General features: G+C 44.0%; 1 protein-coding gene across 3 annotated transcripts in view; it reads left to right on the top strand.

Annotated features, from left to right (window-relative positions):
- RAD54L2 (RAD54 like 2) overlaps positions 1–22,206 on the top strand; it is a 57,271-nt gene extending 35,065 nt beyond the window's left edge. For 2 of the 3 annotated variants that reach the window (XM_033140637.1, XM_033140638.1), the window contains exons 7-22: positions 148–330; positions 1,349–1,482; positions 3,136–3,332; positions 3,756–4,098; positions 6,183–6,360; positions 6,889–7,140; positions 7,710–7,828; positions 8,996–9,114; positions 9,482–9,581; positions 11,473–11,678; positions 11,881–12,056; positions 13,549–13,745; positions 15,240–15,436; positions 16,480–16,569; positions 17,119–17,211; positions 18,046–22,206. In XM_033140637.1, coding sequence (XP_032996528.1) covers positions 148–330; positions 1,349–1,482; positions 3,136–3,332; positions 3,756–4,098; positions 6,183–6,360; positions 6,889–7,140; positions 7,710–7,828; positions 8,996–9,114; positions 9,482–9,581; positions 11,473–11,678; positions 11,881–12,056; positions 13,549–13,745; positions 15,240–15,436; positions 16,480–16,569; positions 17,119–17,211; positions 18,046–19,040 — 3,579 coding nt within the window. In that variant the 3' untranslated portion in view covers positions 19,041–22,206. The remainder of the gene's footprint in view (positions 1–147; positions 331–1,348; positions 1,483–3,135; positions 3,333–3,755; positions 4,099–6,182; positions 6,361–6,888; positions 7,141–7,709; positions 7,829–8,995; positions 9,115–9,481; positions 9,582–11,472; positions 11,679–11,880; positions 12,057–13,548; positions 13,746–15,239; positions 15,437–16,479; positions 16,570–17,118; positions 17,212–18,045) is intronic. The other variant, XM_033140639.1, reaches the window with a different exon arrangement.
- Positions 22,207–24,958: the final 2,752 nt, after the last annotated feature.

The following is a 24,958-nucleotide window of genomic DNA, read 5'->3' on the forward strand; positions in this document are numbered from 1 at the left end:
AGAAGCTGTACTTTGGTGTAACATGCACTGATAAATCTCAGCCCTTGTACTGTTGCATATGTACGTGACGAAATGCTTATCCAGCATAGCAGGTTTTTTTGCGTTCCCACCCATAATCTCTTTGGCATTGTTTGTTACTCTTTCTAGATTGGTGGTATCCGCTTCCTGTATGATAATCTGGTGGAATCCTTGGAAAGATTTAAAACCAGCAGTGGGTTTGGCTGTATCTTAGCTCATAGCATGGGGCTGGGCAAGACCCTCCAGGTCATCTCTTTTTTGGATGTACTTTTCCGGCACATTGAGGCAAAGACTGTCTTGGCCATTGTACCCGTAAGTAGACTGGGCAGAAGAGTGTGTCGGTTTTGTTTGTGTGGGTGTTGGAGGGGGTAGGGAGGAGGAACGGCTTATGAGGAACGGCTTAGGGAGCTGGGTATGTTTAGCCTGGAAGAGAAGGTTAAGGGGTGATATGATAGCCATGTTCAAATATATAAAAGGATGTCATATAGAGGAGGGTGAAAGGTTGTTTTCTGCTGCTCCAGAGAAGCGGACACGGAGCAATGGATTCAAACTACAAGAAAGAAGATTCCACCTAAACATTAGGAAAAACTTCCTGACAGTGAGAGCTGTTCGGCAGTGGGATTTGCTACCAAGGAGTGTGGTGGAGTCTCCCTTCTTTGGAGGTCTTTAAGCAGAGGCTTGACAGCCATCTGTCAGGAATGCTTTGATGGTGTTTCCTGCTTGGCAGGGGGTTGGACTGGATGGCCCTTGTGGTCTTTTCCAACTCTATGATTCTATGAGGAAGGGCCTTTCAAAACTGAGAGCAGGCTCTGATGTCTCTTGGCTTCCATTTCCCACCACTTAATTATACCCATTTTAGGATTTTCATGTATTTTAATCTCTGTTGGAAGCCGCCCAGAGTGGCTGGGGAAACCCAGCCAGATGGGCAGGGTACAAATAAATAATAATAATAATAATAATAATAATAATAATAATAATTACTATTACTATATAGAGAGGCTCAGTTCTTGCTCTGAGGAGCAGATGCAGGAGATACCATGCAGTCTTCCTTAGCTGTCCCCTCCCCCTTTACTGCCACAACACACTCTCTCTCTCTCTCTCTCTCTCTCTCTCTCTCACACACACACACACACACACACACACTTACTTGAGAAGACTTGTATTTGTTACATCCTTTAAAAACCAGTTGAGTGTTACATGTGAATAAATACTCACATGAACTTAAACCTGAAAAGCTGGTTTTGTCCTTGAATGCTCAGTGTTCTGTGGTCTTGGCTTCAGAATCCTAACTGGTGTGTCTCACACTTCCCATCACCCTCTTTTCTTACAGGTAAACACTCTTCAAAACTGGCTAGCAGAGTTCAACATGTGGCTTCCAGCACCAGAAGCCCTTCCTGCTGACTATGATCCAAAAGAGATTCAGCCTCGTACCTTCAAAGTCCATATCTTGAATGATGAACACAAGTAAGTGCAATTAATACCCTTACACAGGTGTTGTGTAGAGCTGTTTCTGCAGTTTATACCCTGCCTTTTGGCCCTTGAAGGTCTTCAAAGCAGCTTGCAAAAGTGAACAAAATTGCATAAATAAACCTTTGTATGCAAAATGGCTGATAAAAATTAATATAGCAGTAAATATAACAGGCAAAATCAGAAAAGCACCTTTCATTAAACCATCACCATAGGGCTTATAGGCACATTATTTTAGTTAGCATAATGTATATTTCACTTGATTGTAAGCAGCTTATAAGAAATTTTTAAATTATCAGTAGCAAAGTTATAAATAAGTAATTAAAACCATTTAAAAGATGTTGAAATTTAATATTGGACTAAAAAGCAATTAAAACACATCAACATCTGTGTTTTCAGATAGGCATTTCTAAACAAAATGTCGGTGTCGCACATGACAGGGGACCCTCTGGTTACATACCGCTTTGGATACGTAACTTTCAGGTTATGAACGCGGCAAACCCGGAAGTGTATTCTTCTGGGTTTCACCACGTATGCATGCGCAGAAACGCTCTATCACGCTATGTGCAGAAGCGGCGCATCTGGTTATGGATTTTTCGGGGTGCGCATGGATCCCCGGAACGAATTAAATCTGTAACCAGAGGGTTTACTATACTCTTAAATGTTTTCCAAAACTCTGCTGTCTTAACTTGCCTCCTGAAAACTGAAACTGATTGGCTTTATGGGAACTTCTTTGGATGATCTTAGTATACAGAGAGAACATAATTCCACAGATATCCTGCACCAGCAACTTTATGCAAACATAAATTAATTGGAAGACATTAATGTGCTTGAGCACGAGTGCCATATGTTCATGGAGACTAACCCTTGCCAATAGTTGCGCTTCATCGGCCATATTTTGACCCGGCAACTGCATGGACCTGTTGGCATAAAACAGTTCTATGGCAGTTATCTTATGGAATAAACACTATAATTTGCTCCCTACTGTAAAATAATTTTTCTGTTTGTTCAGATCCTAAATATCTGTGTCAATCACCTCAATTCTAGCAGAACAATTCCTCATTTGCAGTATATACTCACTGTTTTCTGATCCTAATAAATGCTTTCTTGTCCCAAACTGTACCATTAGCTTATCTAAAGGAGTTGCAGGCAGGCTGAGCTGTGCAAATTATTTCCGCACCCTTCCTATGGCACTTTGAATGGCATTAAGAAGCAACAGACTAAGCCACAACCAGTCTCCAGTTTGTGCAGCAGGAAAAGTAAATTGTCCCACCCTGTGTGTGGCTGTCAGTGGCAGGGAAAAACAGGTCATCCTTTAATTTTTCTGAAATGGCTGCTGTTTGTATGATTAGGGTCCATGCCTTAAGCACAATATGATCATATAGCTTTGCCCTCTTTCTTTAGCATTGGTTTGGCATTACCTCCCTAATACTATCTGTAGCAAACAGAACTGTCGGTGAACTTTCTCACTGTTTATTTATGAAACTTCAGGATGCTTAAGTGATGTTGGGACTCGCTATGACAACATTTGAGAGCCACTGCTTTACATGCTTTCAGCACACACCTGTCTTTTGTTGAATTCACCTGTTTCAGAAGCACCAGCGCAGTTTTCCTTCTTATTGGTACGTTTTGTTTTGTTTTTCTCTACAGGACCACAGCAGCTCGTGCCAAAGTGGTGACTGATTGGGTGACTGATGGTGGCGTGTTGCTGATGGGTTATGAGATGTATCGTCTCCTTTCATTGAAGAAATCCTTTGCCACGGGCAGAAAGAAAAAAAGCAAAAAACAGACTGGCCCTGTCATTATAGATTTGGATGAAGAGGATCGTCAGCAGGAGCTTTTAAAAGGTTCAGAGGCTTTTGTATTTTAAAACTCTTAATTTTACTTTCATTTTAAAACATGCAGTCCTTAGTTATTTTTACTAATATGTGGACACAGGGAAAATTATTGACCAAAAATTGTTTAGAAACAGAGGCCCTATTATATTTATCTCTAACAGGGATTGAATGGACATGTGTTCTATGAAATGTTTCACTGGGAATTTTAAACAAGAGCCGTGGTAATCATCGCCTCAGCCACTGAAGAAGGTTTCAGTGTCCTTCTGTCACCAGTGTCCTCCATCAGATTGGAATGGCGACCACTACAATCCATTCATGTTTTCTGACCTATACATTTTCCTTCACTGGCTTTTTCATTTTTTTATTTTTTTTTTTGCATTAAATCAAGAATTGTGAACAACAGCTTCCTGTGTTGTTTTTCCCCCCATTCAGGAATTGAGAAAGCTTTGTCCCGCCCTGGACCAGATGTGGTCATCTGTGATGAGGGACATCGGATAAAGAATTGCCATGCTAGCACCTCTCAGGCCTTGAAGAGCATCCGATCTCGGCGACGGGTGGTACTCACTGGCTACCCTCTGCAGAACAACCTAATTGAGTATTGGTGTATGGTGGACTTTGTCCGTCCTGACTTTCTTGGTACCCGGCAGGAGTTCAGTAACATGTTTGAGCGCCCCATCCTGAATGGACAGTGTATTGATAGCACCCCTCAGGATGTTCGCCTCATGAGGTATCGCAGTCACGTCCTGCACAGCCTGCTGGAGGGCTTTGTACAAAGGTGAGGCCACATCAGATTGCCAGCACCTTAGTTTTTTTCAACAATTCTTTTGAGCCTTGTGCTGAGCCACGTTGTTGAGTACTGCGAGTCAGTTCAGTAAATTGGGCTTTTGGACCTGAAAACAAACCTATTGTGATCAGCTAAAGAGCAATGTCTGCTGGGTTGGAACCTACCATCGTCAGAGAAATGATGCTCTGTCAGAATTAGAAACAAATTATTTTGAAGGTTGACCATGGTTTTTTTGAGTTGGCATTTTAACAAATTGTTGAATTTCATTTGTGAGTTGAGACATGATTCTTGAGTTTTCCACTTTTAAGTTTGGTGCAATGTGCCACACGTGGAAGACTGCTCCAGCAACATCATTTTGATGTACGTGCTATTAAATCTAGTGCAATGTTGTGAATAGCAGCCTGCTTGTGTAACATTTTCCATCCAAGCCTATGAATGTAATTTACAAAGATCTGACAATTGCAAGTTCACTTTGAGTTGTATATTGCTATAGATTACATATTTACTCAAATTTCCAATTGGGAAGTTATACTTCCTTGGTAACAAACCCAGAGGCACGGCTCCAATCTTGCAGTGGCCTAAGAAAAACAATTGTCCACTTCCATCAATGAGCTTAAACAACAAAGCATCTTGTGGTTCCCTACAGACGTACAAATTTATTATTGCATAAGCTTTTATGGCTTACAGTCTATTTCATTCGTTCATGCTTATTTCAGGGGCGGCTAACCCTTTTTGAGTGGAGGATTGACCCATGCTGCATGTCAAAATGGATGTGACCAAAGAGTAAAAGTGGCAATGGTCAATAATATTTTTTTAAAAAAAAAATAACATTTTTTGTTTGTGAGGGTGTGTGTCAACACCCCCTTTTTGTATTATAGAATCACAGCAGGGAACCTGCTGGAACAGGGGTCGGCAAAGTTTAGCAGTCATGGGCCGGATCACTCCCACGGAGATTGTCTGTGGGCCGGACTGGCGCAGCGCAATGCCGGAAATGGCATCTGCGCATGTCCAGACGCCAAAAATCACACCTGCACAGAAGCAATTTTTGGCATCTGGATAAGTGCAGACGCGATTTCTGGTATCTGAGCGTGTGCAAATGCCATTTCCGGTGCCACTCGGCAAGTCACTGTGCTGCGCTGGTTTAGCGCAGTGCATGGGGGACTTGCCAAGCGGGCGGCTAAGTTTGTGGGTGGCTTGTGGGCCGATAAAACAGTCTTTATGGGCTGTATACGGCTGACCCCTGTTGCTGACCCCTGTGCTGGAACGTTAAAGCAATTTTTAAAAATTAGAAATTGTGGTGGGAACTTGAAGGGACACAAATGATTTGGCAGCAGTATATCACAACAGGGGACCTATGGGACATTCATAATTATAGTATAGTATAGTATAGTTTAAACACATTTTAAAATAATAATTATTTTTTTTAAAGTGGAGAGGACTTCTTCCATCATGACATGACAGTAAGAAATACATAGGAACAGGCAATATTTTTAAAAGAGCTAATTAAAGCATTTTCTTAAAATGACAAATTTGGGAGTTGCACTTAGGGCCACAAAGAAGCTTTTTGTGGGGAGGGGGCAGGTACAGTGCCTAGGCTAGCAACCCCCAGCTTCTACCATGATGAATTTTGAAGTCTTTGTGATGCCACAGGACTCTAAATAACCGAAGAAAGGCCCTGCTGGATCAGGCCAGTGGCCCATCTAGTCCAGCATCCTGTTCTCACAGTGGCCAACGAGATGCCTGTGGGAAACAAGGGAGCAGAACCTGAGTGCAACAGTGCTTTCTCTGCTTGCAATTCCCAGCAACTGGTGGCACTCAGAGACATAATATCTCCCAGCAGTGGAGGTACAGCATTGTGGCAAGTAGAGACTTAACCCCCTGGAAATTACAAGTATGTTTCTCATGCTTGATATCTTGTCATTATCGTTACTAAATCACACATAAAGTTAGGTGATTTGTGCTTTCCCTCCTCAGTAGCACAACAGGGAAGTTACATTTTGTCCTTAAGTTCACTGCAGAGACTCCAGACTGAGCACTCCCTCTCCTGACTTTCGTTTTCTTGACTGATTTTGTAGGCGAGGGCACAATGTCCTGAAAGTTCAGCTTCCCTACAAGGAAGAGCATGTCATCTTAGTGCGCTTGTCAAAGATCCAGCGGGCTCTTTACACTGAGTTCATGAACCGGTTTCGTGATGCAGGCAACAGTGGCTGGCTGGGTCTGAATCCACTCAAGGCTTTCTGTGTCTGTTGCAAGGTATGTCTAAACAGGAAAGAGACTGATGTTTTGTGTGGAGTCCATGGAAAGGGCAGGAATTCCATACGAATTGTATTGATGTTCTATAGCATTGTGGTGATACTGAATAGCACAGCTGTCACCTTTTGAGACCAAGCTCGTACTGGGAAGTATGGAACATTTCCTGAGTGAGAATGATTTGTGTTGCGGTGGTTTGGCTTGAAGTGTCTTGATTATAGTTCTTTGTCTGACCACAGACTAATTAGTAGCATGAGAAGATGTTGGACACACTTCCTTTCGAGAAGCTCAGTGGTCAAACATCTTGCTTTGCAAGCAGAAGATCCTGGGCTGCAATCCCTTTGGTGGCGCAGACTTTTCATGGAATTGCCCTTTCCCATTCTCAGCCCCTTGAGTAGAGCAACATATGGCTAAAGATAAATAAAAATAGTCACAAGTCCCAGGAAATTAAACCACCTAGACATTAATAAATGGAATTCCTGAAGTATTTTAGACTAAATAGTTGCAGAGTAACTTGCCATCTCCTTTCAGATCTGGAATCACCCTGATGTGCTATATGAAGCATTACAAAAAGAAAATTTGGCTAATGAGCAGGACCTGGATGTGGATGACCTTGGCACGGCCGGTACCAATTCACGCTGCCAGTCACAGGGGATGAAAGTCAAAATGGAGAACAATGCTTTGGCATCACCAATTGGGGAAGCGACCAACAGCAAATACATTCAGGGCATTGGCTTCAATCCCTTTCAGGAAAGAGCCAATCAGGTTGTAACGTATGAGTGGGTGAGTACTAGCATCAAAACTTCCAATGTGATTGATTCCTTCCTCCCTTTCCCTCAAGCGTAAAGAAGGATTCTTAGGTTGGAACAGGCTCTTTTACTGTGCACTGTTTGGTTCTGGTAATTTTGCCAATATTTTCTGGAATAATCATAATAATGAGAAGCAGTGTGCTGCTTCTCAAATGCTTAATCCAATTCAATATGTACTTGGATCTGAAATAATACATAACAGTATACATGTGTCTGTCTGTCCCCGTTGTGAGTCACCACTTTAGTTGAGGTATCTCATGTTAATAATCCCCAGGTGTGAAAGACAGGGTGGATATTAAATTATCTGTCAAGGGATCAATTATTATTACGTTTTGCCTCTTTTTGAATGACTTGTGACATAATGTTGTGTGAAAGATTTGTTTCTGAACAAAAAGTGTGCTTTTCACATGTCCTTTACGCCCATTACCTTGGTTTCTGATCATGTTTAGGAAGTTAGGGAGTATTAAATAGTGAATTGGTGAACTGGCATACAGCAGCAAACTCTGTTCATGATGGTACTGAACGTTCCCGTTTTACCCACAGGCGAAAGACATCCTTTGCGATTACCAGACAGGAGTTTTGCAAAATTCCCCTAAGATGGTGTTGCTGTTTCATCTTGTGGACGAGAGTGTGAAACTTGGTGACAAATTATTAGTCTTCAGGTACGGGGCAATTACAGTACTTTAGATCTTGTTACTGCTGTAGAGTCTTGCTAAATGTGACTAAATATGATTGACTCCAATCCAGCTGTTTATTTAAAAAAACAGACCTTAAAGCAGGTTTCTCAGTAATTCTGGGCAACAAAGTCCACTGCAGAACACAGTTAGCTCTCTGTGTATGTTTTCTTCACAATTTCATGGCTGCCAGTGAAGAATGCTTGGAAATTACAGCACCCTGGCCATTCCGGGGCCTAGGAAAGTGTCCACATTACTGCTGTCCTTTAAAGAGCTACGCTGGTTGTCACTTGGTTTTGAAGCATAATTCAATGTGCTGATGTTAACGTTTACATCCCTAAATCACCTATGCCTAGTTATTTGTTAGAAACACCATTCTCATATGTTCTTCCCAGTGTTCTGAGGAGGCCCTGTTGCAAAAGCTCTTGATGTCTGAAGTATAATGGGCCTTCTTGGTTGTGGCATCCCATTCTTTATCCAGGGATTCCTGCTTTTTTATGTTTTTCATAAAACGATGAAGCTTCTCTTCTCAAGTTCAACCAGCTTGTTAGATTTCGGGTATTAAGATTTAGATTCAAATATGTTTTGGTTGTTCTGCAGGATAATTTTAATACTGATTTTATTGTAAGCTGCCTTTGACCAAAAAGAGAAGTATTTAATTTAAATCTGCTTTTTGATATGGCAGATCCACTGGGTTGGGTCCAGGCTCAGTTATTCCTAGAGATGACTCCCTTGAACTTGTTAGCCAACTATGTCTGCAGTCCTAACCCCACTTGCCCTTGGAATAAGTCCCTGCAGTATTTAGCAGAACTTACTTCTGAGTAGACTTTGTTAGGATTGTGCTGAAAGTCTGAATCCATCCACTGTTTGTTCTGTCCTCAATTGATAGCATAACATTGTCTATTTTCAACATTCTTTCAAATATGTTTTAAAAATAAAGAGCCTTGGATTCCTGCCTATGCCTCATGCATGTGTTGCAGATGAGAAGTGTGTTTGTTAAATTATGTGAAATAGAACATTGTGTATTGTAAGGTGCCAGTGCAGACTAGCTTTTGCACTTGTAAATAGGATCTCCTTTTTTCTATTCAAATTATACTGTGGATTTTTAAAAATCTTTCATTTGTCCTTCTGAGTGGAATTCTTTGTCTCTTGCAGCCAAAGCCTTTCCACATTGTCTGTCATTGAGGATTTCTTGGCAAAGAGACCAGTGCCTTCTCTCCCAGGCTTGGAATCACAAGGAATCCATAATTGGGTCCGAAATGTGAATTATTATCGTAAGTACAGCATGTCCTTCCATCATCTGGAGTACTAATTGTTTGCAGCTGGGCTGATCTTCCTGAAAATGTATCCATTTTCTCTAGTTTATCTGCAACCTTTTCTATTGTTTCCCATGGAGATGTGCATGGTTCCACCTTCATTTTCAGACAAACTGCTTTCAGGCATTTGTTTGGTTTTGGATAGAAGTAGTTGTATTTTGATGCTTGAGTATTTCTCCCCCCCCCCAATGTCAATGTCACATGAATATTAGCAAACAAGCAAAACTTTACAATTGCCCATAATTGTTTTATTTTAATGGATGTTGTGGGATTTTTATTTTTATTTAAAACACACACATTTTGTTTTGCATTTTCCACTGGGTAGGTCTGGATGGTAGTACTTCAGCCTCCGAGAGGGAGCGGCTGATTAACCAGTTCAACGACCCCAGCAACACTTCAGTTTCACTCTTCCTTCTTTCCACACGGTAAGTTGTCCACCTGACACAAACAGCAAATTGGGGTGGAGTAGGGCATGCGATTGACTGCAGTGTCTAATGAGGTATTTGTCACCAAGAACCCTTGGCATTTGATCCAGTTGAAAATAGGGCCTTAACACCTTTTAGAAACCTTTGGAGGTCTGCACTAATCATTCTATAGTGTAAGGTTCGCATGATGGTGCCTCACGAGTAACGGAGCAGGAGCCCAAACAGTCTTTTGCAGTTTTATTGTGCAAACTATTTACAGTGCAGAGCTACAAAAAGCATGTCTGTCTCAGTCGCTGGCAGAATCCGGGAGTGGCCCCTTCCTGCTTCTCCCCCAGAATAATAATTTTGGCATCCCAAGTCTCCTCCTACCCTCCTTGTGTTTCACCCCTCTGTGCAACTGGGGTGCCGGAAATGGCGTGCCGCCCTCCTAACCAGCCGGGTGAGGTGAGCGCAGGGTCTCAGCAACATCCCCAAGCCCTCCCTCCGCCAGGCTCCCTGTTTGTCACTCCTGGCTAGAAGAGGCGCTGGGGCTCTCAGTGGCATCCCTAAGCCCTCTCTCCGCCAGGCTGGTTCCTTCCCTCTCCTCCCCACTGGAGGTGTGGCGGCTTTCCCCGCTGGAAGAGGTGCTGCTGCTCATTTGGCGTCGGGGCTCTCTGTATGCTAACGGACCCTCTGTTCCCCTCAATGGGCCAGGAGGCAGTTCCCTGACACAGTTATTGCTAACATCTGATTAAAATTTTACACCAGGGTTTTGAGCAAAAGCAACAGTCCCCACACAAGATATGATTCCTAGGCACAATAGAACATCGGTGTGTGTGTGTGTGTGTGTGTGTGTGTTAGTTACCTAGTGTGGTGTAGTGGTTAAGAGCGGCAGACTCGTAATCTGTGAACCGGGTTTGCGTCTCTGCTCCTCCACATGCAGCTGCTGGGTGACCTTGGGCTAGTCACACTTCTCTGAAGTCTCTCAGCCCCACTCACCTCACAGAGTGTTTGTTGTGGGGGAGGAAGGGAAAGGAGAATGTTAGCCGCTTTGAGACTCCTTTGGGTAGTGAAAAGCGGAATATCAAATCCAAACTCTTCTTCTTCTTCTTCTTCTTCTTCTTCTTCTTCTTCTTCTTCTTCTTCTTCTTCTTCTTACCTCCTTCTCTGCAAGGGGACATTTACTGTATATTCTGGCATATAAAACTCCTTTTTAATCCAGGAAAATCTTCTCAAAAGTCGGGGGCCGTCTTATACGCTGGGTGGGGAATCTGTGGTTGAGTGTATCTCAAACACTATATTTTAACTGGAAAAGTTGGGGGTCGTCTTATACGCCCAGTCGTCTTATACGCCAGAAAATATGGTACCACCAGCAGCTCTGCGGGGAGCATCCTGGATGACACGTTTTGATAGTTTGGTCGGGATATTTATTAATGATTTTTGCATCATTGTAACTTGTAAGCGGCATTAGAAAGATTTGCATCCTGAATAGGGAAATATATATATATATATATATATATATATATATATATATATATATATATATATATATATATATATATATAATTTATTTAGGAGACCACTGTAAGCAAATGAAAACATTAGCAGGGTTTTAATAACACTTGTAATGTAAACAAGTACTATGGACAATATGGACAGATTTAAAATATGGGTTATGAAATAATATGCAGTTGAAAATGCTGACAATAAGACCCAAGGAGAGGATTAAGGGAAGTCTAGAGATTCAGAGAAATCTCTCAGTGTTGATATTTATTTGGTATTGTTATAACTCTACTCTTGTAAAATCAAATTATTTTATTATTATTTTCAAAATGAAGAAGAAATATTCGCATCCTGAAATGCAGGATATAAATAACGGTAACAAATGAATAAATATTTTATATATTTTTAGAGCTGGATGTTTGGGTGTGAATCTGATCGGTGCAAACAGGGTGATAGTATTTGATGCCTCCTGGAATCCATGCCATGATGCCCAGGCAGTATGCCGGGTGTATCGTTACGGGCAGAAGAAGCCTTGCCACATCTATCGATTAGTTTCCGATTTCACACTGGAGAAGAAAATTTATGACCGCCAGATCTCCAAACAAGGGATGTCAGGTGGGTCAAATCTTCACATGTCTCCACCAGATCACCCCTGTCTGAAATGGGTTCTCGGTTGCTTTCTGGTTTTCTTCTTTCTTCTGGTGTTTGCAAGTGCCTGCCCTTAAGTATGTCACCACTCAAGGAATGTTATTGGAGATCCAAATGCAACAAGAGCAGCAGTTCCTCCTCATTTTAGATCTATGTATGTTTTATTTAGATCGTGTTGTGGATGACTTGAATCCAGTGTTGAACTTTACCCGGAGAGAGGTGGAGAACTTGCTACACTTTGTGGAAGAGGAACCCGAAGCTGTCCAGCATTCATTCAGCCCAAACAAGATCATGGAATCTGTCTTACAGCTGGCCTGTCTCAAATACCCTCACCTCATCACCAAGGTTAGGAGGGAAGGGGGAAATCCACTATTTCCCTAATCTTTATTTTGCAACCCTGACCCATCTGCTTGTCAATAACAAGGTGTCAAAGCCACATGGTTCTTATCTTGAGAAAGTCTGCTGTTGACATAATCTTGTTCACATGTAACACTAAGCCAAACTAGAGCATAGCACAAATAAATCCAATTGCAGGTTCCTGGAGAGGAGATAGTAGCTGTTTTATTCCTTCCTGGTAATTTTGCTGCTGTTTTGTGCTGATACAAGTCATGGGTTGGCTTAGTGTGTAATCTGAACTTGGCCTTGTGGTTTAGCTTTCTCCAGGCAAACAGCAAGCTATAACCGAGGCATCTCCTGTGTTTTCTGCAGATAATTTGAACCTCTTTCTCCTTGCCATAATAAGGACTTGGTCCTTTTAAATAACCAGCACCTGACAATCAGAGGCAGCATTTCACACATAGATATTACACACTCTGAGGAGACAAGCTGTCCCAAGCCTTAATTTACTATACAGTGGTACCTCCGGTTGCGGATGGGATCCGTTCTGGAGGTCCGGTCAGATCCCGAGGTTTCAGCAACCTGAGGACCGCTTCTGCCGCATGCGCATGTGGCGAAACCCAGTCAAATACTTCCGGGTTTGCCGCTTTCGCATCCTGAAGTTTACATAACCAGAGGGTTACATATCCAGAGGTACTACCGTAATTTGAAGTACTGGTACATGATTTTAGCTGCTAGGCTAGCATCACATGCTCATAGCACACTTCTCCTGTGGTGTTACAGCTGATAATTCATCTGGAGAGAGCAAAACACCAAGCCTTGGTTTGGATGATGTGCTAAGCCAAACCACGTAGAGCAGCAGCAGAATAACCAGAGGAAGAGCAAAGCAGTCGCAGTTTTTCCAGGACCCAACCAAATGCTCCTAGCCTTTGCAGGGAGGGTAAAATACCAGTTATATAAAATAAAGCCTATTGGCTCCCAGTTTTTTCATACGAAGATGGATAGCTTACGAAAGGGATGCTGATGGCGCTGTGGTCTAAACCACTGAGCCTCTTGGGCTTGCCAATCAGAAGGTTGGCGGTTCGAATCCCCACAATGGGGTGAGCTCCCGTTGCTCGGTCCCAGCTCTTGCCAACCTGGCAGTTCGAAAGCACGTCAAAAAGTGCAAGTAGATAAATAGGTACCGCTCCGGCGGGAAGGTAAACGGCGTTTCTGTGCGCTGCTCTGGTTTTGCCAGAAGCGGCTTAGTCATGCTGGCCACATGACCCAGAAAAACTGTCTGCGGTAAAACGCCAGCTCCCTTGGCCTGTAAAGCGAGATGAGCGCCGCAACCCCAGAGTAATCTGCAACTGGACTTAACTGTCAGGGGTCCTTTACCTTTACCTGGTATCCTATAACAGAAGGGTAGGATAGCTGCCATTCTTTCAGCTTGTGTTTTTGTGGTACTTTTGGTAAACAAAAAAAGTTCTTAAAATGATACTTCCCATTGTTGTTACCACAGGAGCCTTTTGAGCATGAGTCGCTGCTGATTGACCGTAAAGAACACAAGCTCACCAAGGCAGAGAAGAAAGCAGCCAAGAAGAGCTACGAGGACGAGAAACGTGCATCCGTCCCATACACCCGTCCATCCTACGCTCAGTATTACCCAGCCACTGACCAGAGCCTGACAAACATACCCGCCTTCAGTCAGAGGAACTGGTGGGTAAACCCTTTCCTTTCTGTATGTAATGTTAAAAACGAATGGCAAATTCTGATCTGCCCCAGCCCCTGCTTCTTGGCAATCGTTTTCTGGCTCTTAGAACATGGGACAAAGAAGTTAACCGATAACTGTGAACAATTGGAGATGACTGGGGGAAATCAGATTAAACAGCATTCTGTTGTGATGGGGCAGTCAGTATTCAAAGTACAGATGGCTACATACACACCTCATATAGATCAGGGTTCAGCAACCTTTTTCAGCAGGGGGCCAGTCCACTGTCCCTCATACCTTGTGGGGGGCCAGACTATATTTTGAAAAAATAATGAACAAATTCCTATGCCCCACAAATAACCCAGAGATGCATTTTAAATAAAAGCACACATTCTACTCATGTAAAAACACCAGGCAGGCCCCACAAACAACCCAGAGATGCGATTTAAATAAAAGGACACATTCTACTCATGTAAAAACACCAGGCAGGCCCCACAAAAAACCCAGAGATGCATGTTAAATAAAAGGGCACATTCTACTCATGTAAAAACATGCCGATTCCTGAACCGTCCGCAGGCAGGATTTAGAAGGCGATTGGGCCGCATCCGGCCCCTGGGCCTTAGTTTGCCTACCCGTGATATAGATTGAACAATAAGGTACACTTTCCCCATGAGATTTTCAGGATACTTTGATACTGATTTCTTGTTACATTTCTTGCAACAAGTCAAATACTGATAACTGCCTATGAAGCGCCCCAGAAATTGTGGAATTTAATATGTGGTTGGGGACTCCGTCTGTCATAAACACTCATATAACTCATATAATTATTTCCTCTGCAGGCCCCTTTTTCCTCTGCAGGCCCCTTTTCTCTGCATGTGGATTATTAAAGTGATGATGGTGTCACACATTGATTTTTTTTTGGGGGGGGGGAACTTCAGATGACAGTGAACTCCAACTCCCATCAACTCCAGCCAGCATAGCCAGCAGTTAGGAGTGATGGAAATTGTAGTCCAAAAAATCTGGGTAGCCATATCCCTGGTGTCAGGGCATTAGGTGGACGATGGAGTGGATGATCCCAAAGTTGTAGTAAGAAGCTATTGAACCCCTTCCAGCTCTGTGCTTCTGTGAAGTGCTGATTCCTTCCTTTTTTATTTTATTTTAAAATAGCTTTATTTAATTTCAGATTTCTAAAATACAACCATATCAAATCAACCAATAGAAACAAACAAACAAACAAACAAACAAACAAACAAACTCCCTAAGAAACATATAATCTATACATTATAATCCACAAAAAATAATATTTGAAAAAACAAAACACAGAAAAAAGCAACAATTAAAAATAACAATTAAAAATTGACTTCCAATTGTCTGTGTATCACTTCCCTTAATAATGAAACAAAACTTGCTATACCTTATACAATGATTGAAAAATATATAACTAAATAAATAGTTCACATTTTCATATAAATATGATTCCTTCCTTTCTTTTCCTCCCACAGGCGACCAAGCCTCAAAGGTGAAGAGAGGCCGGTGGCAAGCGTACGTCCCGTTCAGTCCACCCCCATTCCTATGATGCCGCGCCATGTGCCATTGGGCAGTATGGGATCAGCATCAGTTTCCAATCCTGGCATCAACTTTCCCATCAATTACCTTCAGCGAGCTGGTGTCCTGGTACAGAAGATTGTCACCACAACAGGTCAGTTGCTGTGGGTGGATAATGGAAGGAGCCGTCCAGCTTTATTGGAAATGGAAGTTGCTACAAAAGGGGGTCGTTAAAGTGAAATGTGTTGGCAGCCCTTGGAGACTGATCCTCTGATGTTAAAACTGACCATATAAGGCAGCTGTTGTTAACCTTTCGAGGCCAGGACCCGCCTTTTAATATGCCTGCTTTTGATTAGTTATACCTGCATGTCCATCTACACCATCCAGCTAGTGTGGTGTAGTGGTTAAGAGTGGTGGACTTGTAATCTGTGAACCGGGTTTGCGTCTCCGCTCCTCCACATGCAGCTGCTGGGTGACCTTGGGCTAGTCACACTTCTTTGAAGTCTCTCAGCCCCACTCACCTCACAGAGTGTTTGTTGTGGGGGGAGGAAGGGAAAGGAGAATGTTAGCCGCTTTGAGACTCCTTCGGGTAGTGATAAAGCGGGGTATCAAATCCAAACTCTTATTTTTGCCATAGGAATATCAGGGCTCCTGTACCTTTAATAGCTGCACAGGAGATGGAATTTTGGTAGATGCTGCTTGTCATGCAAGCGAGAGAAAATATTTGCCTTTTGAAAATCCCATCTTTCGCACAGCCATTAAAGGTACTAGAGGCCTGTGTGCTTTCCCACCTTCCTCTTAAAAACAAAATGAAATCTATGGAAAGAGAGAGAAAATTATGGTGATGCTGCTTCTGCAACATACCTTAGGCGAGTCTTGCTTGGCGTGACTCGCTTTTGGATCTCGACCCACCAGCTGAAGTCCAGAGGTATAGGATTGTGAGTATTCATTCCCAGAAGTAAATCTTTTTTTCTCATACACTCATTTTGAAAAGTAAATAAATAATGCTTCCACATTTTACGGAGTGCATTTCAGCTTTTGTTTAACTGGTGGCCCTGTGTGAGCTGGGGCTATTGGGAGCTGCAGTCTAAAAACTGAGCCAGATGCTTGGAGACATTTATTCACTTGTTTTCTGGCTGAATTTTCCGTTGGAAACGTACACTTTGTGTCACAAATGTACTGTTTGCTCTACTTCAGATATAGTGATCCCAGGTACAAACACTTCCACTGACGTGCAGGCAAGGATCAGTGCTGGAGAGAGCATCCACATTATCCGTGGAACTAAAGGTAAATTAAAAGAGCCTTCCTTTCCTGGGCAAAGAAAATGTGTATCCATTTCTCAGTTTTTCTTTTATGATGTGAGATTGGTGAGGGGGCTGCTATGTTTTTGTATAGATAGGCAAACTGTGTCATTACAGAGATGTTAGGGAATCTACTACTGCAATAAATGCCTTTGAACCCTAGTTCTGAAACCCCTTATCTCTCATTCAAACTGACCAGGGTCAGGCACACGCACAGTTTGCTCCTCGTGACCTTTGTTCGTAATTGACTGTTTAGTCTAACACATGGTGATATCACTCAGGAGGTCTTGTCAGCTTCACAATTTTATCCTGGAATTTGAACAAGGAAATAAGAGAGTGTTGATGCTGTGTCTTTGTAGGAAGTTGATGGCCAAAGCTTTTCTTTCAAAACTTTACTTGCAATGTCTAGCACATGTACGCAGTGCAGAAAGTGAAGGTGATTCTTTGTAATGTTGAACATAAGGGAGTCCTATTCAGCTGGTCATAAGTTTTCTTCTGGCTTACCTCTGACAACTTCCACCCATCTCTCATTTAGGGACATATATCCGGACCAGCGATGGACGAATCTTTGCTATTCGCACCACTGGCAAGCCAAAGGGCAGTGATGATCATCGCATGGTTGCCTCGGGTAAGGTGGTTATATTCTGGCAAGGATGTCTGACTGAGTTGTTCTTTAGGGGGGTTTAATTTATTTATTCATAACCTTCTCTTTTGGTTTAACAAACTCTTGGAAATAACTTACAGGCATTGAAAACGATGCCAGCATAGGAAGCTGCCTTAAACTCAGTCAGACAATTCGTAGAATTGTAGAGCTGAAAGGGAGCACTAGGATCATCTAGTCTAACCTGCTGCAATGCAGGGATCTTTTGCCCAATGTGAGGCTTGAACCCACAACCCTAAGATTATGCTCTACCAGCTGGGCTATCCCTCGTTTGTTTATCTAGGTCAGTACTCTGGCTGGCAGCAGCTCTCCAGGGTTTCAAACAGTGTCTCTCCCAGCCCTGCATGGAGATGCCAGGGATTGAACCTGGAACCCTTTGCATGAAAAACAGATGCTCTACTACTGAGCCACAGCTCTTCGCCTAAAATAAAGAAATGCTAAGAGCTAAAACAAAATACAGACGTTAGACATTCAAGTAACAGAATGCAGCTAATTAGCAGGTTAAACATCACATCTTAAAAAGCAAGCATTTTTTTAAAGTGTTGAACAGATACCTAAAAACGAGAAGGGGCCTGGCAAATTGCCGTGGGGAAGCTACTGCCTAGTGTTGGAGCCAATGCTAGAAGCCTGTCTCTCAAGTACCTCTCATGCCTCTCAGACTCCTGCAAAAGATGGGCAGAGTAGAGCTCCCCAGGTTGATCTTAAGCAGAGGGCAGACTCAGGCCATCTTTTCCAGCACCCTAGTTCTGCCTCTTGTTACTTCCCTGGTCTTATCTACTGATGTGCCTCTGTCGCTCACAGGATCCCAAGGGCCATCTCTGGAATCCACAAGCAACGGCCGACATAATGCCTCCTCGCCCAAGCTTCCCAACACAGAGGAGCTCACTCGGCCGATCTCCCCCGACAGCCCCGAAATCATCAGTGAACTGCAACAGTATGCGGAGGCGGCTGCCGCCCGTGAGTCCAGACACAACTCCCCTAGCACTAACGCGGCACCCGGACACCCGGCCCGGAAAGACAACGCGGCCCCATTAGCAGCTCGTGGAACTGAGCAGCAGCGAGCAGGGACTCGTGGTACGGCTCCCTCGTCCTCTTCAGCCCTGCCGGCCACCAGCCACCACGTTGACAACCACTCCGTGCTGGACTTAAGAGGCAACAAGCGCAAGTCCACATCACCTTCCGGCCCGGAGGAGCAGGCCCATCGGCAGCAGAAGAAGCGGCCACTGCCCACAGCAGTCCAGCCATACGAAAGTGGGTACCCTGTCTCTGGTGGGTTCACCATGCCCTCTGTTCCCTTAAACCACAACCTAGCCCACCCATTTCCTCCCCAAGCAGGCAACTCCTTGTACATGAGCACAGGCTCCTCCTATTACCAGCTGCCTAGCTTGCTCTCAGACCCCCACCTGGTGTTTCCTGTGACTACTGACCCTCTGCTGACAGCCGGCACTGCTAGTTCCTCTGCTGCTACCTCAGCCACCGCCAGCGTCCCCTCTTTCATGTTAAACCCCTCCATGACGGGGATGCTCTCCAACTACTCGCTGCCCTTCACGCAGTCACTCCTGCCTGAGCCCAGGATGTTTGCTCCTTTTCCATCCCCAGTCTTGCCCAGCAGCCTTCCCAGGAGCATGGCATCTGCCTATCCTGGCTTCATGTCCCCTCATTCAGGATATCCAGCTGGGGGCCTCCTTCGGTCCCAGGTGCCTCCGTTTGACACCCACGAGGTCTCTGAGGTGGGCTGCAGCTCCAACGAGGATGAGGACAAAGATGACGATGTAATAGAGATCACGGGGAAGTAAGGGGCCTAGTCTCTTGTTAGAGCTCAACTCAGCCGGGAGGCAAAAATAAATAAACAAAAAACAAAATCCTCACTGGACCTTTCTGGGGCCAAGGGTTTCCATCCAGGACACAGCAGAGGTGGAGGAGACTGGAAAGGAAGGTGGCGTTTTTAGTTGTCCGAGATCTGCATTGTATGGGGAACTTGTATTGAATGGACCCCCACCCAAGAGTGGGGAAGCAAGAGAGTCGCAGGAGGGAAGTAATACTGTAAACCATAGGAGTGCCTCCTTGACTTTCCCTCCTGTGCTCTGAGTTGTCCAAAAGGGAGACCTGCCATTACGTTTCAGTGCCCTTTGTAAGGCTGGAGACACTGGTTTGTTGTTCTCTCTCTCTCTCTCTTTCTGTCTGTGGAATAACTCTCAAACACGAACTGCCTTATCTGTGAAAGTTCAGTACCCCATAGTAAATAGGGGGCGAGTTTGTACCCTAGGAGACATGATGATGAATAGCATTGTTAATGGAGGGAGGGAGGTGGGTTTGGAAGGAGCAGGCAATATGTAATGTGTAGGTGGGAGGGTGTGGGTGGGGCAGGGTCTATGTGAAAACCAGTTTTGTCTTTCATCCATCTGAAAGCTGAAGTCTGGTGGTCTTCGCCAGGCCCTCATCAAGTGGTATCGGGAGTAAGGGAGAAGCGGTGATGGGGTGCAGCTCTCCTGCTGCCTTCCCCACAAGATCCATTTGAAGGCAGGGACCTTTGTCGCTCAGCTTCACACTGGCTTCTTCAGCAGGGTTGGGTTAGGACTTGTACCAGTCTTTTAGTGAGGTAGTGCTCAGTGGAGGAATTGCGAGGATTTTCCTACGTCCCTCTCTAGCTTTTTTGTAGTGGTTACTCTCCCTCTGCCACCCCACCCACTACCGAGGAGCGAGTAGAAGAAAGCTTAGCAGTCAGGCTCCTGTTGACCACAGTAAGTCGAACGTCTTACAAAAGGGATGCACTCGAGAGCCTTGCTGCTGTCTGTGTTAATTGTTGACACTGATCCGACTGACCTTCTCCTTCTGCAGAACAGATTTGTTAATTTATTTAACGAAAACAAACTATTTATTTTGGGATTCTCTTTCCTTTTCTGCTTTTTCCTTGCTGTAAACAATGGCCTCTACAGAAAGCAGGATGGCCTGCATGGGGAAGAATTGGGGATGGCAAATAGGCTGCTTGACCAAAGCAGAGGCAGTGCGCAGGACCAAGAGACAGCACCCCCCCCCAGACACACAGTCAGCTTCCCACGCTTGTTCAGCTGATAAAACATCTGACAGCCCTTATATTCCTTGTCCCTCTTCAGCTGAACATGCAGCAACACTGCAGGGGGTTACTTCAGTGTCAGCTGGGACCCTGCTGCTTAGTGTCTAGCATTCTCCCTTGTACAAAGTAACAGTTAAACTTGCCCTCCGTGTTTGTTGGAGAGATTGGTTACGCAAGCAGGATCCCACCACTTAAGTGGATCGTGAGTAAGAAAGTGGTCAAGCCATTGGAGAGGCATGTCCTCTACACTGTGACTAGGCTCTGGTCCATGCTTGCTCTGTTTATATGTTGCCACAAAGGTGTATAAGGAGAAGCTGTGAGCTCTCATAGCAGGCTCAATAAAGGGAGTGAGTTCCATGGTTTTGGCAGAAAGGCCAGTGTCTGTCTTTCTGCTGGGGGATGGGATACATATAACAGAGACAGTGGAATGGTACCCAGAGTCTCTCTTATAAAGTGGAACCAGGTACTGTCTTCAGGCTTTTAAAGAATTGCCATTCCAGGGGAAAAGAGGGCAAGCACTGCATGTCCCTGGCAGGGAACGAGCGAGAGCGTTGCCAGCCCCCTGTGCTAAGGAAGACTTTTCAGGATAGTGGTTGAAACCCCATTCTCACCTTACCTTTGTTAGGTGGTTAACCCCCCCCCAAATGTGGAAACCTCTCCATCCTACAGAATTTGAGAATTTAGCCTTTGTCCACACTGTTTGAGGTCTACCAAGACTCACAGTTCAAGAGTTAGTGGCTAGGTGATCCACATATTGGTTCTGAAAGCTCTCTCTGTGTATGTATGTGTGTGCGCGTGCTTGTATGAACCGTAAAAAGCATGAAATGATGGGCTTCCTGTCTTTTCTCTGTTTATGGGACACTGTCTGTCAGACCTGACTTCACCATTCGTAGAAGCCTTAGATTTACAGTTAGCTATGCAAATTACTTTTAATTATTTTAAAATAAAAACATTAAAATAGTGCTTTCTTCTTTAACATATCCTAGGAGTTGAAAACCGAGGGGTTCTGAGCAAACTTCTGGACAACTTGTCTTTGGATGCACCATGGGAATAAAAAACAAACAAACACAACCCCCCCACAAAAATAACAAAGCAAATTAACTGATGGTGTCCATTCGCGTTTCTCCAAAGACTTGGCCATGGTACGTCTGTGAGTCATGCCCTTTTGTGATTTGTATGTGTCCACCTCATACAAAATATGATGACACTGATTGTACTGTAAACTCACTCAGCTGTCTTTTGCAACCCTCGATAAGTGGACTTTGGGACCGGATGGTAGGCAAGGTGGGTTCTTGCTTGAGCAGCAAGGTTTTAGAGCTGCTGAAGCCTAAGCCATTTTTGGAGAAGGATGTCATTACTTTGGGCTTCAGGCAGGCTCAGTCTTCAGTGTGTTGGTTTGGGGGCAGCATAGCTAATGATAACCTGAGATATCTTGCCAGCTCCTGTCCTCATTTCAACTGAGTAACGAATTTTGACAGGACAGGCTGATACGCTCTGTCCATTACTTCAAACAGTGCTTCCTTCTGATTCTCTTGTTCCTTTTGAAGAATGTACAAAGGGCTCAGGAGGGGTCACTGGACTAGGCAGGTTTTTAGCACATCCTCACTGTAATAGAGGGAATAGATACATCTGGGATTAAGTAAACTAGGCCTTGTAACCACCTTTTAAATAGGAATGGGAGGTAGCTATTAGCTGTAGAAAATGGTGTGTACACCTGTAATTTACTACTCTGGCCACTGGATGGCAGTGTTGCATCACATGGATTATTTAGGTTTTAAAATACCTTATTTTGAAAAACTGGCTTTTGTACTTGGTTAAGAAAGCTATAAAAATGTTACGTCTGTCTGTCTATGCACATATCTCTCTCTCTCTCTCTCTCTCTCTCTCTCTCTCTCTCTCTCTCTCTCTCAACTAATCTTCTAATGTTAGCGGAATGCTTGAGAACGTATTTGCACGACTGACAAACCCCACTTCACCTCCCTGTCTCCCCTAATACCTTCTGTTAGACCAACCACTTTCTGTAACCTTTGGAGAGAAGTACTTTGTTGGGACAGATGCCTCTACTTCAGCAAGTGCCTGAGCTGGGTCTCTTTCCCACCTGTAGGGCGTTATACTGGTTTTGTCTCCAAGTGATTGAAACTTTCATTCCCCAGCGCTTGCTGAGAGAGAATTCCGTTGCCAACGGGAATGAAGAGAACACTCTTCCACTCTGCGTCCTTGTTGCTCCTAGAGGGCACAGTGCAGCCTCCTTCTCAAAATACTTCAAGTCTCCCAGGTGTTCAGCGTCCCCTATGAAGCTGTGGCTTCCGACAACAGAGGGAAAGCTGCTGTGCCTTGTCTGTGAAGGGCAGAGAATGCTTGAGACAAGAGCTGGGTCAGAATGGCTTAGTGACTTAACCTAGCAGAATATCAGAAAGGTCCCTTCCTTGATGCAGCTGTAACCCCCAGGAATGTAGTGTCCACTCAAAAGCAGCATCTATAGTTTTGTGATGTAGAGAGATCTTTGAATCCACCCACAGGACCTGGGCAGTCCCTGTCTCCCATATCTCCAATAACATTTCTTTCTCTTGCTGGTTCTTGGTTGTGTTCCTGAGGCGAACCCTGGTTAACTCTGCTTGGCCCTGTGTGACTTGCACTGCAAAATTTCAGACAACAAAAGTACTGAGGAAGGAAACTTGGGGTGTTCTGCTTTTTACAGATGCTAACACAGACCCTAGGTGCATATCCCAGGAGCCTCTGGACTGTCCTTTTTAGGCCATATTGTTCATTGGAAGGTGATTTACATATACTGTAGCATTTCTTCAGCAGCTTTAGAGCAACACTATTAAGTCTTGAGTGATACAGAATGCAACTTGACCCCTTTAATAAATGCTGTGGGGAAAGAGGTGACCTTAAACTGTGATGTTTCCTGGACCTTGATGGTACACTCTCCGTTTTGCTCCAGCTTTGGGCAGCCCACAATTTTAAACTGATCACGATTTTGTTTGGACACATACTGCCTATGATGGATGGCTTTAAATTGTTGTGGGCATAGAAGTGAGGGACTTAAACCACAACCATGGTAAGGGTTATATGTGTGTGTATATGCATGTATACTAATTTCTGGGTGCTGTCTCTTTGTCACACTCTCATACGACCAAGAGATGGAACTTGAATGGGATTTGTCAGGTGAGAGCAGACTTGATGTTCAATCACTTTGTTTGCAATAACACTAACCCATAGTTAAGAGGGATGAGGACAAAACACACCAGGCCTTGTGTTCGTGTAATTCCCTCTACTTTGGCACAGCCATAAGGACATTGGAAACTTCTGCTTCTGTATTAGATTAAACTACAGTTCTGGCATTACAATTGAAAGCTAAACTACTTTATCTTAATTTTGTTAAGAAAAGGCAACTTCTTAAACTGTGGTTTGAAGTTGACTCGTCTCAACAACCATGGTTTATTTGTCTTGAGTTTGGTCTACAGAGAAAGCTGTAGTTAATTTAAAATGGAAGTGAAAGCAGGCATGCCAGGGGAAGATCGTGAGCCCAAGGATCACCCAGTTGCATTATCATTACTCTGAAGCAGGGGTGGGGAACCCCTTTTTGTCTGCTAAGCACCACATTCCCTCAGGAGTAATTTGTTGGGGGGTCATATGCTCTTGCTAGAGGTATAAAGCAATAGCTGGCAGATGGTTCCTTTCATTCCATCTGTTTTGGCTCCGCCACCCCCCACCCCTTCCCTTCCTCCAACCCACCAGAAATTAGGCTGGGGGCCCCAGGTTCCCAATCCACACACTGAAATGTGGGTTAGTGTTGTGTTCAAAACAACCCATTGGTGAGTTCTATGGGACAAAGTTAAACGGGCTGCAATTTCAGGTAGAGTTTTGAGGAGACAAAATCTGATTGCAGCCCCAGACAATGCCGCCAGGAGTCCCTGCAAATAAACGGGCATCCCCTCTGCCCCTATCACCATGAAGGACATATTGCTAGTTGCAAAGAAAGCTGGCTCATATTTTTTATCAGAATTACGGGATCAAATGACAGCAGTGCAAATGGTCATGGGAAGATACGGCGAGTCAGTAAAATTATACATGTATTTGTGCTGAAATCTTGTTTTAGCTACCATAGGTGTAGTGTTACTAAACTGGGGGGAATTTGTCTGTGGACCCACTAAACAGAGAAATTAAACATTGATAGATTTTAAAAAATAACAAAACCTCTTGCATCCCCCCGCCCCTTTAACTTCAAAACCATATTAAGCCAAGCCTGTTGATTTACAAGTGAAAGGCCATTTAGTCTTTGTGGGAATGTCTGCTCCTTGTAACTCAAAAACAAGAAAGCAGATTTTTCAGGAGAGGTGGGAGGGTGCTGCCAGTTCAGGGAGGATCAGCAAAGAATGGGAGAAGCTAGCAGAGGAGGAGGGACCTTTTTTTCTTCTTATTTTGCTCTGTATTGAAACAAGACCACTAACAGCTGCCCACAGCTGCATTGCTTCTTGGGGTTCCTATATTATTAGTTTCCCAGCTTGCGTTCTCTGTTCCTCCATTGAATCCATTTGTACAGGGGAGCTGAGTGAATCCAATGGTTTTCTTGGTTTGTTTCTGTTCCGCCTTTAGTTTGTGGCCTGTCTTTTGTGATTTGGGGGGGGGGGGACGGCA

This window comes from Lacerta agilis, chromosome 2, assembly GCF_009819535.1.
Source record: "Lacerta agilis isolate rLacAgi1 chromosome 2, rLacAgi1.pri, whole genome shotgun sequence".
Lineage (NCBI taxonomy): Eukaryota > Metazoa > Chordata > Lepidosauria > Squamata > Lacertidae > Lacerta > Lacerta agilis.